Source organism: Beta vulgaris, chromosome 8, assembly GCF_026745355.1.
Source record: "Beta vulgaris subsp. vulgaris cultivar EL10 chromosome 8, EL10.2, whole genome shotgun sequence".
NCBI classification, from domain to species: Eukaryota; Viridiplantae; Streptophyta; class Magnoliopsida; order Caryophyllales; family Amaranthaceae; genus Beta; species Beta vulgaris.
In genome coordinates this window covers 50,405,775-50,420,548 of record NC_079209.1, presented here as the reverse complement: position 1 = coordinate 50,420,548, position 14,774 = coordinate 50,405,775, and the positions used below count along the sequence as shown (strand labels likewise).

Here is a 14,774-nt window from a genome sequence, read left to right as displayed (position 1 = left end):
AGATCTTATCTTTTCGATTTTTCTCAATATATAAGAAAAAATATAGTCATGTGGGGTCTTGTTTGATTCGTCTCAATGAGTACTTTATTAATACTCAATTATTATAATTTTTACTAATATGTAATGAAAGATATTTAATAGTAATAATGATTTTTAAATATAAGCATGATATGAACTGATCTGATCTGAACTTATTTTTTCTGATCTTATCTGATCTGAAATAAGCAAAAATGAGGTGAACTGAACATAACCTAACTCCTAGCACATCTACTTTTCAATAAAATAACAATTGATAACCAAACAATAACTTATCATCTAAAACTACGTGTTTTGATAAGTGTCAAGAGTATTTTGGGGTGGAGGGAGTATTTATTAGTAACATGTTAGAATTGTTTATTTATTACTCAGCTTTGCTGATTCGTGCTTTGTTGATCACGTGTTTCATGGCTTTGCCTTATTGATCCTGAGATGATACATTCTTGGTGAGCAGATTCTCTAGTGCATTGTCATTTACAGGCATAAAGATGATGCATCATGGGGGTTCAGGAATGGATAGCTTGTGTAGCTTGTTGATTTATTATTGTACTTTAGTTGATACATTTTATATTTAGTTTGGTTAGAAATTAATGTTAAAGTTGTTGAGTGGCTTAAAGTTAACTTGGTTATTTATTAAATTTCAATTCTAAACTTTAGTTATATGTTTTTCCCTGCAAAATTTTGAATAAGCCGATACATTATCACACGGGTGGTAATGCTTTAATGATTCTCTAAGTTTTATATTTGAAAAGTATTTTTAAAAAAGAGAGAATTATCAGGGTGTTACATTGACTACTCCATCCGTCCCAAAATATAGTTCCTAATTCTAATTTTTTACGGGAATTAAGGTAAGTAGAATCTAAGAGGGATATTCAATATTTTTTGTTTATTTAAATAAATGTTGTATGAAAAAAGATAATATTACGAGAGAGAATGGAGATAATGGGTGAACGAGCATTAATTATGACACTTGGGTTGAATAAACAAAGCAAAAAATTAATTTCAAGACGCAAATAAATTATGGAAACATGGTTTTTCTAAGCAAATTATGGGAAAATGTGGAACTAAACATAGAAACAAGAACTATATTTTGGGACACTTAAAATGGAAATAGGAACTATATTTAGGGGAGTCCGTTTTTGGTGAGACGGGCACACGTGAGTGTTAACGTGAGATCGTTGATGTCATGCTGACATCACGCGCGTGCATCAAACCAGTATTAGAATTAGTTAAGCGCTTGCACCTATTAGTTATGCTAGACTTAAATTGCTTTTGGGTGAATTAGTTAAGCGTTGAAGTATATTAGCTAAACGCTGAAGTATATTAGTTAAGCGCTGAAGTATAAATTAGTTTTATCGTAAAATTAAGATTATAATGCATTTTATTAGCCATAATTTCAGTATCAAACATAAATAATTCTCTCTTTCTCAAAAAAATTAACTCACTAATTCTCTCTTTCTCAAAAAAATTAACTCACTAATTCTCTCTTTCTTAAATAACTATCGCATCTTTGCATTAGTTATGCCAACCTCAAATAACCAATGCAAAAACAATGTTTATTAATGCATACAATAAATAAAACTAATGACCTTAAAATCATAACTATATATTGACTAGCCATACTATCAACCCTCAAAGTATAATTGTTAACCAAATATCGAAACTATAATTGTAAAACCATGCATCATTGTTACTCATGAAATTAATAAATAATTATTCATATGCTATAATTATAATCTTTCAGTTACTTTCTAGATTGAAACTACTACCTCCGTTTCATATTAATCTACACACTTTGACATTTTACGCTATTCACAAATTGCACTTTGACCCTCGTTTATGATTTATACGTGAATAAAAACATAGTCATGTGGGATCTTGTTAGATTCGTATTAGTATGTACTCCCTCCGTCCCTTAATAGAGTGCCCATTTCTCCAATGCACGTTTGCCCATGCACGTTTTGTATCGTTAATATCTTTAATTTCATATTAGTAAAAATTATAAAAGTTTGATTTTCTTAATGTACGTAATGAGACGAATCAAACAAGACCCCACATGACTATGTTTTTTCTTATATATTAGAAATATTTTTTGAGGGCTTTCTTTACCTTTGAATAGTGTCCAAAAAAGAAATGGGCACTCTATTAAGGGACGGAGGGAGTATTTTATTAATATGTACTTTTTATAATTTTTACAAATACAAAACTAAAGATCTATGTCCTCAAAGTTTTGCATTGGCATGCGTGAAAAGTGTAAGTGTGTAGATTAAATTGATACGGAGGTAGTATTAGCCAAGAAATCGGAACTAAAAAAAAGGGTCATAACTAATGTAAAAAAAAACAAAAAAAAACTAAATACCAAATATCATAACTATTTATCAGAAAACAATAACTAATAGCCAGAATCACAACTATCAACCATAAAACCATAATTATTAACCACAATTAATAACTAATAACCTAAAAATTATAACTATATATCCGAATATCATAATTATTAAGCAAAAGTTAACTGTGAATAAAAAAACCATAACTAAGAGCCGAAAATATGTAACTAATTATTAAAATTCCTTAACTAATTGAAAAATTATAACTATAACTTGAAAATGACAAAATTAGAAAGAACAATTAAAGTTGGTTTAATAGGGAGAAGCCACAATTTTGTTTTGCTGTCAATTACTTATACCTTCTCAACAAAATAAAAACCCCATATTCATTCTTTCTCGCTTGAAAATTTTTTCCTCTCCGTATTGTAGCTGCTTCGTTGCTCTATGATAGCTAGGGCAGAGCTGCTCGTTGCCACCACCATTCCTCTTTGCTTCACCATTGCTTCTGCTAGCACTCTAGTCCCTGTTTTTTCTCTCTCATATGTCTCTGTCCTCCTGCGGTGCTGTGTAGTGATGTCACGGCTGCGTTGCGGTGGTCGCCATGGTTGGGTCATTAAATCCTATCATGCTATTTGTTACCGCTTTGTTGCTGTTATAACTGGTCTTCTTAAGCTGTTCGTACTCTGATTGCATCTTTCCCTCTCCTCCGTTATCTTTGCGTCGCCGCTACTGAAATGTTGAATTTGGACGGTCTCACATTAAGCTAACATGAGACCGTATTTCATAAGACTTAGCGTATTTAGGGATGGAGGGAGTAATATGTAATTAAAGATATCTATACAAATATAGGAAAAATTGACAAGAATAATCTTAACTTTTACCATTCCGCTCAAAATAATCCCGACTATGGGTTATTCAAGAATAATCCAAACTACTGGGAGACTTTCTCAAAATAATCCAACCTTTTATTATCCTATATATAATAGACCCAAAAGGGATCATTGAAGGGAAGAAAAATAGAAGTTTGGATTATTTTGGGAAGGTACCCCAAATAGCTTGGATTATTCCAGAATAACCCAACGTAGGGGATTATTTTAAGCAGAACGATCATAGTTGGGTTAAATATGTCAATTTTTCCACAAATATAGTAATAGTCGTGCCTAAGGAAGTATATGTGCCACGTGACACTCTACTCAAACTCCTAATACAAATACCTTATATCCATGCATACTCATCAATTTTAAAAAATATTGTGTAATTGTAAGGCCTCGAACACGTGACCTTTGAAATGAAAAGTGAGAGTTTAACCATAAATACCGTATGAATTTATTGTCTAATGTTTGAAATAAAATATGATAGTGTCCATAATAAATATACTTGACTAAAAAGACTTAAATAAGTATATACATTTCTAACACTCTTATTACGTAACTAACAAAAGATTATTGATGTCATATTCTCTTAAGAAATTATTTTCAAACTTAAAACTTTTGGATTATTTTACTTATCACGTCAACTTTTCAATTTCTTAATGGACAAAAAATACGAAAAATGACCAAAACATTAAGAAATTCAAAAATAATAACATATTTGTTTATTGTAAATAACCCGAGACATCGTCCGGGCCAAAATACTAGTTAATAATACAAAATGTGCATTGACAAACGTGAAAAGGAGAAATAAAAAATTACTCCCTATGCTTTTTTTATCATTCTCACTTAGAATCTTGACACTATTCATATTTATAGAGAATCTTCTCAATTTTTTTTCAATTTTATAAGAAAAAATATAGTTATGTCAGATCTTGTTTGATTCGTCTCAATTAGTACTTTATTCATATTCAATCGTTATAATTTTTACTAATATATAATGAAAGATATTTAAGTGCAAATATTCGTATTGAGAGACGCGTATAAAAAAACGATAAAGATATAAAAAAAATTAAGGAATATATCGAACGTGTACGGAGTTTATCTAAACCACCTAGATCTGAAAACTTCAAACAAAACCACTGCTATTTATCAATTATCTTTCATCAAATGATCAATAGAAGTCAACCCTTAATCACTAGGTTTGTCATTCATTTTTGAGGTTTAAAGGTTTAAGATAAAGCAATATACCTATTGATTGAAGTACTATAATTTTGGTTTGGGTGATAAGTACTTCGATGTTATATAGACCACTGGGTTAAGTTATCTTTAAGTCTATCATCATTTTGCTCATTACGTTAAATTAATCAATACTATTATACTAGCCTACTAGGTCGCAAAGATAAATTATAGGTTTCATTGGTTCAAGTGAGGTCAATTTAGATTGAGTTAAAATTGAATCATATTAATTTGGGTATAGTTTGGGTTTGAATCAAATAAATTATATTGAGTAATCTTTTTTTATTTTATAAAAATAGAAAGAAAGAAACAGTAAAAGACCCTTTCGCGAAGCAGAACTAAGTAATCTAAGTAAAAAAAACTTATATGGACTAAGTCCACGCTAAATTAGTGTGGACCTAATGCTAATTCATGTGATTTATGAAAAAGAAGGATTACTATTTTTAAAAAATAATATAAACAATAATCCTAATGCTAATTTGTTTTTTGATCCATATGAGCCATGAAAGCGGTATAAAGTACAAAGAAAGGGAGGAGGGATTCGAACTTGTGACCTGTTCACAGCACCTCAATCTTAACCACTAGGTCATCTAACAGTTTAAGTTGACATTTCAAATGATGTCCTAAAAAACCCATTTGACGGTTTAAGTGTAGCTCAAATTAGGATGTTCTGTTTATAATTGCAAATCACCTTTTAGTAGGGCTTCTATTCTCTAAATCACCCAAATCTAAAAACATATATCCACACTCTTGTCACTTTCACTTTCCAACCAAGATCATGAGACAAGTTAACAACAATGTATTACCTAACTTACTGTTTTCAAAATACAGGAAGATAAATGTTCCATAAAGGCAAAACTTTCTTATTTTCTAATTTTGTTTCCAGAACTCAAGATATCACTTCCATTCCGCATGCATTTTGTGTACATTATCTGTGTATCTGCTCTATTTACAAATCAGTAAAATATAAACCTAACATTAACGAATCGATAAACAAAATATCGATGGAAAACCTACAGAAAATGGGGAAAAATATCTGACCAACAAAACTAAGCTATGATCCCCTGCATTCCAGCAAAAACTCCGGCACAAGGCATAAAAATGCAGCTATTGGGACATAAAGAGAGCGAGAAGAGGAAAAACCCTGCAACCTGGAGAATCCCTCAAATATTATAATCAATATCTGTTATATTTTGTGAAGAAGAAGGTCGTACGAGTTTTCCCATTTCATCGTATAAATCAAGGTTCTCACAAGGAGCTGGGAATATGGTCCCAATCACACGGCCTTGTACAAAGGCACACTGAAAAATTTTCTTCTTTTTGTATGAGATTCCAACAGACATGTCACGGAAAGTAATATTTCTTATGGGAATGTCTTCACTCCCATGGATTCTCACGGGTACACGAACTCCTTGGCCATGGATTGAAGTAAAGCTAATATCTTCAATGATTGGAAGAGCTTTGGGATCATATCCCTCATCCGGGTGTTCATTGTAATCTGTTTTGATAACTATCCCAACCCGTACTTCATCAAATGTCAGATTTCTGTAGGTGACATGTCGTACATATCCACCCCTACCAGGAGCTGTCTTGATTCGTACAGCTCGTCTAGAACTCCATACAAGGACATTCTCAATGGTGATGTTTGAGACACCACCAGACATCTCGCTCCCAATCGATATACCAGCACTGCACAAATTGTACAGAGAGTACCGAGGGTTATACCTACTTAATTAGCAAGTACAATATAGCTAGAGCCAAAATGAATTTCTAATATTCTTCAAATATAAATCATTCGGACTATTCTCAGCATATTGTACTACAATCACATTTCAGCTGTTCAGCAAACTAAAAAAGGATCTCGAGATTCATAAATTCAGTCCTTATTGTTCTATCCTAAGGAGACTGCTACAAGGTAGGTTCCAGAACCTTATAGCATGTCTACTCTACTAGTATACAATAAATTTGCCTGACGTTTGAAATCATATTTGAGATTGTTGAGCTGCCTATGGGACCTGAACTTGATGTTAGATATATTATTGGACAAGGAAGCAACTTGATACAAATTGAAAAAGATCAATGCTCACTTCCCATGGAGCAAAATTCTAGCTCAACTTCTTATGCTTGTAGCCTCCTGCTAAAGTTGCAAAGAGAGCAATGTCCATGTATAATCAAATCCAGAATTTTTAAACTGTGCAAGTCAATTGACCAGATGGCATGGACAGAAATAGCAACTGTAAATACTATATAGCATAAGCAACTAAAAAGATTTAAATAAATGTGAAAATTTAAAAATTGAGGCCCAACTCTGCATGAAATTTTCGTTTTCTTGTCTTTTCAACTTCAACATCCTTCATCTTTCTCTCTCCTACACACTGCATTAATATCGAACTTGTTCATTCCTTTAACCTAAAACATGTGTCTGCACAGACATTTTGGAGCTTGGCAAGCTCAGGTTTGCTCAAAAAGCTCTATATATACTCTTGAGTCTTGAGCTACAAGTCAGAAGCTCACCAAAGTAAAAGTTGCACTTATCATCGTCGACTGAAACCAAGTCAATGCAGAGCTTGCATTTCTTCAACTTCATCTATATTTGATTCAACCATCTTTAACTTTCATGTACATTAGATTGACCAAAGAGTTGGTCAGCCTACCTTATAATCTTTGGCGTCCAGATCCTATCCATTAAGCTTTTATACCATTCAAATCTACATCTCTCAGAAAAGGGAAGAACCTAATCATCACAAAGTAGTGAGATACTTGTTGATAATTACTTGTTGATTTTTCAATTTTCCTTTATTGGAGTAATTGTGACCAGGTGGATCTTAAAACTACTAAACTTTAAATACTGAATCAGGCTATTAAGGAAAAGGCTGATTTCCCTACTTTGTACACCCTCTCTCCCTAAAATTTTCAGCTCAGCAGTCAGCTGTGCATGAAACTTTTGTTTTCTTTCCCCCTTCGACATAAAAGATTCTGTAAGAATAAAGTATTTCCAAATTCTCCTGAAGTTCTAACTCCTGCACGTTCGGTGACCAGGATTTATGGAGCTTGGAAGCTCAGTTTTGGCTCAGAAAGCTCTCTAGTCTTGAGCTAAAAAAAATCAATATTTTTAGTTGAGGTTCACGTCACATCTGTTGCATGATCAGACTGAGAAATTTATATGTAAAGGCATTTTCATTCACTAGTTTCATAATAAAGGAAAGCTAGAAACAGGCAAGCAATATTATGCAATTGTGCAGTACTTTAATCCAAGTTTACTCACCTGACCATAGAGCGAAGAATGAGATTCCGGATGAGAATGTTTCTAGAGGGACGGCCATAAGCAATACCATACTGATCCCAACCACTCTTTATTGCTATTCCATCATCCCCCACGCTGATGTAACAATCCTCAATCACCATGTCTTCACAAGAATCTGTCGCATAGGAGCAAGGTTAATTATTTGAACATGGTTGCCAGCATGACCAGTTTGGTAATTGCACATTTGCACTCCCCCCTTTGCGGGATGCATACTATCTAATTTACTTCCTCCGTTCTATTTTAGTTGCAATATTTGATTATTGCACTATTCATATACTCGACTTTGTGCCTCTTGATCTTACTAGATTTATCTAGTTATGTATTTTCAAGATATAAACAATTTTCAACTTTTACTTCAAGATAATTAAACGTTACCAATGGTCAAAATCTTGCATTGCACGCATGAAAGTCACATTGTAAGATACACTCAAAAGACAACAAAATTCTATAATTGGCCAAAGCAACACAGATCATTTACTTTCAAGTTTCAATGATGGACATCAATCCAAATTTTTTCACATATGAAATAAGAGTTAGCATCAAAAGGAGATTGATCTTCAATTTTCAACCAAAAGACCTCAGCTCCCCCCCAACACATAATATAAGACGTGGAAAAAGGAAAGCCACCAATGGTTGGAAACAACTGAGCAATTTGACTAAGTTCGAACCAAGAAAGAGCTATTTCATTCTCCGCGGGAATCCGACGTTCGTATGATTCTATTCTTTGATAAAAAGAAATAACAAAAAAGGCATGTTGCTGCCATTTTTGAAAGGATTAAAAATCAACGAAGTAATGTCTAAACCCAATGATTCAAAAAAAAAAGATAAAGATTTCCGGAAGTGGTCACCTAACATATAATCCCTCTGCCCTTCTTGTTTGCCCCATTGAGAGCAAGTTGCTTTTCTAATTTTTGGTTGGGCAAAGTTGATAAAAAGACAAAAAAAGATGGACCAACAGTAAAGTGGTGGATCCTCATAGTCACTTTAATTATGGGGTAATCTTCTAGGGACATCCTAAAAAGAAAATTGGGACAAACAAAAAGGCACAGAGGAAGTACACCATAATCCATTACACCAAGCGTCCTTTTTTTCAGGTCAGGTTGGAGAGAGGGGGAGGGGGGGGGGGGGGGCTTCAAAAGTAGGCAGTTTTAACCCAGGAGTTGAAGCTATGCCATTGCCATTTCTCGCAAGTTGCAATCAGCAGCTCAATTATCAACAACTTTCAGAAAAAAGAAACCTGCCATTGCCAGGCAGGGTACCAAATCTAGCTAATATTGGCTGGGAGATAAAATTCATGCAAACCTATCCATCCCAGAATTATTTGGTAGCATCAAAATGGCCAAAACAACAATACATTTGGTGTTGTTTTAGGAGCCACCTCTTCGTTGTCTTTGGGCCTTCACATGGGACTTGCTACCAATCATTGATGTATGTCTCAAATCGACCAATGGAGAGAAAAAAGCCTAGGGGAAAGCCTATTGCAAGAGGAGCATGCAAGGAGATAAAGAGTAATATTGTTTTGTATGTAGAAAGTCGAAAATTTAGCAGCATTATAATGGAAAATTGAAATTATTCTTCTTCATTGTGTGTGTGTGTGGTGGTGGTGTGTGGTGGTGGGAGGGGGGGGGGGTCTGACAAGACGGTAAATAAGCTATGGCTTTAAACAACTACAGTTCTTTAACACACACCGTCTTGGTAAGAACCATTTAATATAAACTTACCAGGGTCTATGCCATCAGTGTTTGGAGCGTCATGTACAGGCGCCAAAATTGTGACATTCCGGATTGTCACATTTTTACAGTCATAAGGATGTAGCGTCCAGAAAGGAGAATTACGTAAAGTAATGTCAGAAATAACAATGTCACTTGACCACATTATCTGTACAAGAGGACCTCTAGTATGATTAAGGACCTTCCGCTTATACTTCTTCCACCATGTCTGTCCCTGGCCATCAATTGTACCATTGTTTCCTGTGAGCAGAGTAAAGTTAAATTATGATGGTAGTGGTTGCAATCTTGTCAGCTACCATACCAATTTAGAACAGATTCACCCAGAAATAAGTAGACACATCAAAATCAGCATCCAACACACCAACCGACAAAATCAGAACCTACACATGCAAAAAAATACAGCGCCTCAATCTTAGGTGGGAAAAGGGATACAATCCGATATGATCTCACAAGTCATAATTATGTTGTTGAACTTAAAACACAATGAGCACAAAACCTACCACAAATTAATAGAAGATGTCAGACCACAGGATACATAGTATAGTACTCAGTGTCAGCTCAACCTCCTTATAATGCACTCCACATCCGAAGAGAAGTCCTCAAACCGAGGATTCGAAATTGTAAGAGATAAGAAAAGGTAGGTTTATACAATAACTGTTGGCTTGTGCCAACATATGGTTGAAGTAGTTTGACAGCCTATCCATGGAAGGATTCAAAGAAGCCTATGAAATTGAGATGCCTCTCCAAAGATCAAAATGGTTTGATGCTGTCAGTAGCCACTTTTTTGCGCAATTTATACACAATTAAGAGCAATATAGAGTCATTGGAACAAATCCATAAGGTATACATACTCCGTTCTAGTTGCAACACTTCCCTGCTAAGGAAGTTTCTAACTAATTGCAACATCACCTGTTTTGCCTTTTTGTTTCTCTTTTTTTCTTCTTTACATGGGCCTCCTATTTCATCTCTCTTTCTCTCATCCACCACAAAAATCTCCTAATTTCTTATGCATAAGTAAAACAACAACAAAATATATATAGATAATTTAAATAAATGATACTATTATTGATTGTCATGTAACAATGGTTGTCACTAAAATTATAATTTTATCATTCCAATTTTATTGCAAGTACTATAATATTGAAACTTATTAGCGTTCTAATTTTGATAAGTTTCAATAAGTTATAATCAAGTTAGTAATTACAAGAAGTGCCAATAAGTTGTTCATATAAGTTCAAATAAGTTAAGTTCAGTCGTATATAACACACCCTAAACTTGAAGAGTAGCCATATCTACGGAATCTACCATTTGCCAAGTCTTCTCTCTAAAATCTACACTTCTCACCCCCATACATTCTTTTCTCTTCCCTTTTTCTGTTAACCTCTCTTTCTTCTTTACATCATGAGTGGAGCACCATTAAGCTTAGATAGCAGGTTTCTGTTCATTCATCTATCCCCTCGAAATTAAAATAGAGTCTTAACTATAAATAGCAAGTTTCTTAATAGCCCCACCATGGATAAACTCCCAATCCTTCCCAGCTAATGGGACAAAAAGCGTTAAGATTCCTCTCATTATCACCAAAAGGAAAATAAACTCTTCCTTTCAAGTTCAATCACTTAGGACAAAGAATACACTAGTATGCTAAAAATCCTTACCAGTTATGACGACATCTCTGAGATTTTGTCCATGAATCAAACTACCATATCGGGGCCCTGGATGCTCTCTCCCATATCCATACGATGGCAAGGGTGGCATCAATGGCCATTTCTTCTCATCCTATTAATACCATGAAAAATACATGGTAAGAAATAGCTTTAAAAGCAATAAATAATGAAAATGACAGAACTCAATGACATTCAACTCTATGACTGCCTTGTAAAAAATAATAGCTTTAGAAAGATACGATTTATAGCTTATATAGAAATAATAGATTTAGAAAGATAACATTTATAGCTTATACAGAAATAATAGCTTTAGATAGATATGATTTATACCTTATATAAGATACAAAACTTAATTGCTAATGCTAATAAGCACCATGAATATACGACGAGATTTAAGAAAAAACCACATAAAGTTGCTAGAGAACATGAAGATGACTGAGTAATGAGTCTTGTTCCACCAAAAGCCACTGTCTCCAATGCTAGATTGATACATATTGAAGTCATTGCAAGGAGTTGTAAATCTAAACTTTTATATCGGAAATCAAACATCTCTAGCTCTAATCTCCTCTAATTCATTTAAATTCAACTAATAAACTCTCTCCAATAGCAGGGTTCATATGTCAGTTGATACTAAGACAATTAGCATCATGATAATCATAATAAGAATTTGAACGAATGTGTTCAAATTTAGAAGATATTGGCAACAACATTCAGAGTCCAGTCTTTCATCTTTGAAATGGATGCTACAAAAATTGGCGTTGTGGGCTAGTGGCTTACTGAAAGGACATAGATATACGTATCTGATAAAAGCATGCCAACTGTGAGCTTTATGTATAGGAAAATAACCCAGCTTGATGAAAGTCTACACAATGGCGCAATGTTACAATAATTTTCTCATGTCTGCCAATAAGTTACAAGAGGCATCCTAATAATGCACAGAATCTCCTACATTCTTGAACAGGCTCGTAGAGAACATCAGTTCAATACAAATATCCATAGCTTTGCACATAATTATCATTTGGTATTTGCACACTTCTGTTCACTCCTTTGATTCACCCAAATAATTTTATAGAAGACTCCACCTAATCACAGACATTTAAGGCGCATAACCCTCCCCCTTCCTCCTTTGAACAAAGCAAAAAAACAGAAACTTTCATGTTCCTTTCATGCCAACTCCTATCTACAATATCTCTTCCTCCTTCAAAACCAATATGAAACAGATTCATGTTCCGGCACCATATTGCCTCAGCAACTTTCCATATTGAGCCATTTGGACAGTTACTAAAGCACAATCAATAAGTGTAATTGGCCAGCAAACATTTATCAATCATCACAACAGTAAATTCAGACCTGATCTTATCTCTCCTCTACTACTTTAATGGTAAAGATCCAACACTAAAACTGCCATAAAAGATGAATCTTATCCTCTCTCCTCTACTAACAAAGCTCAACCCAACTAATCAAATCAACAAACTTAACTTACTATATAGAACACAAATCCAAATCCCTACTCAATTCTCTATTTAAAACATATCATATCCACCATATATAACACCAAGTATATAAAAAACATCACTTAAACCCAAAAATTTGAAACCTATCAACATAACAACTTTATAAATAACAGACATTATAAAATTTAAACTCACATCAACTCCAAGAATAACAGCATCTTCAGCAAGGTACAAAGTCATATGACTAGTCAAATTAAAAGGGCAAGTAAGCCAAACTCCAGGTGGTACATTGAGCTGAGCTCCACCTCTCTTCCCAAACTTAGCAATGGTGGAAATAGCCCTTTCAAACGCCGCTGTATTATCAGTTCCGCCATCGCCGACCGCCCCGAAATCCGAAATATTAAAAGCAACCGGCCTTAGCCTCGGCATTGGCCTCCCTGGAGCTCGCCGGAATGTTAATAAACCATCAACAATGTTGCGCTGCCATAAAAACACCGATGCAAACACCATGATCCACAAAACCGTGAAAAGGGTTTTGTGATTTGACAAAATTGAGGGTACCCATCTCCTTAATTCCATCCTATGTTGCTGAAACATGGCTTAATTCCAAAACCCACAAATTAAAAGATGCAGATTTTGAGGTTTTAAAGTGTTTATTATTATTATTGTTCTTATTTATTTTAGTGTGAGTTTGAAGAGGAAGGAGAGTGGAGGAGAGAGAATGAAGTTGCCATTGATGAATATGAGGTGAGGATTTGGGAAGGAGAGATGTCAGGAATCAAAATCAGGTGAGAGATGGAGAAATTTTGTTGAGTAATTGGGAAGGGATGGTGATGGAATTAGAAAGTGTTAGTAGAATACTTTGTAAGTTAGAGAGGTTCGTTTCTTTTTCAAGAAAATACAAATAAACTAATCAAGGGTTTGGTTGGTGAAGATTGGTATATTGGCTAACTTTGTAAGAATGGTATGGTATGGTAGATTGATAGTACTTCTACTTCATGAGCAATTTTTATTTCCAAACAACATAAATGCCAAAGCACTAAGTTTAAGTGGAGCTCCTCTACTTTGATGATTAATGTATGCCATTATTTTATTTTGACATGTATGTATGTTATTATTAAGAAGTGTTTGTGATATATGTTATTTTTTATCCGTTATATCATCTTTATAAGTAGTTTAATCATTGATGCAATATCAGTCTTACGCTTATTTTATCAACATAACTCCATTAATAACATCCACATCAACTCCATCCTAATCGCTTGGGAGCCCCCATATTATCCGTTCTTCAAGCTCAACTTCGAGTTTCATCATCATCCTCTGCAACTGCAAGTATCATCATCTAGAATCATTAAGGAAAAACTATCGAAGTGGCCACCTTCAAACTTGGTTCTTATGCAAGTCTGCATAGCTGAGGCTAATGCCCTACAAACAACAAGGCATCCATCCTCCTTGTCATCCAAAAAGGTATTTAGGATCTACTAGTTGAATGTGAAAATCTTCTTGTCTCCAACTCTATCAAGCGCATACGGAGTCCTCTGTGGAGAATTACTTCCATCATAAAAGATATCCAAAATCTCTTTACCACTTTTAAGAATTGGAACATCCACCATATTTTGAAGGAAGCTAACAAAGTCGCTGATTAGATTACCAATGTTGGTCACCTGGTTACTTGTAGCATGTAATTAGATACGTGTACTTCTCCTTATCTAAAACGATGATTTTAGTGTGTTCCCCTCATGCAGAGAGCCTCATAATTCTCTTTTTTCCTTACCTTATAAAAAAACATAATGAATTTATGTACTTGAGAAGTATGAAAGACATAAATACCCACTCTAATCAATCACATGGTCACATTAACTTCTGTAATCTCATTTTTTGGTGATCAATATAACTATCTAGCTAAATTTACAATTCTATCTATTATCAAAGATATAATAAAATAAAAATTTGTTATCTAAAGCAGGAAGACACGTTGTCAATGAGTTCCATCTCATATGTGATAATGTGTAGTAGAAATAAGTTTTTGGGTAAAAAATACTGATGAATTAAAAAAAATAGTTGCAAAATAATCATGTGAATAAAGTTGAATCTCGAATATTATGTAGACACCTCCAAAACTTTTATTACCTCCATTTTCATGATTTCGAG

General features: G+C 34.1%; 1 protein-coding gene across 1 annotated transcript; it reads right to left on the bottom strand.

Moving 5' to 3' along the window:
• Positions 1-5,311: 5,311 nt before the first annotated feature.
• On the bottom strand, positions 5,312-13,594 carry LOC104901653 (probable polygalacturonase). The gene is made up of 5 exons (XM_010689245.3): positions 12,819-13,594; positions 11,161-11,281; positions 9,497-9,745; positions 7,737-7,890; positions 5,312-6,160 (listed from the first exon to the last, which is right to left on the bottom strand). The coding sequence occupies exons 1-5, from the start codon at positions 13,218-13,220 to the stop codon at positions 5,635-5,637; spliced, it is 1,452 nt and encodes a 483-aa protein (XP_010687547.2). The 5' UTR covers positions 13,221-13,594; the 3' UTR covers positions 5,312-5,634.
• Positions 13,595-14,774: the final 1,180 nt, after the last annotated feature.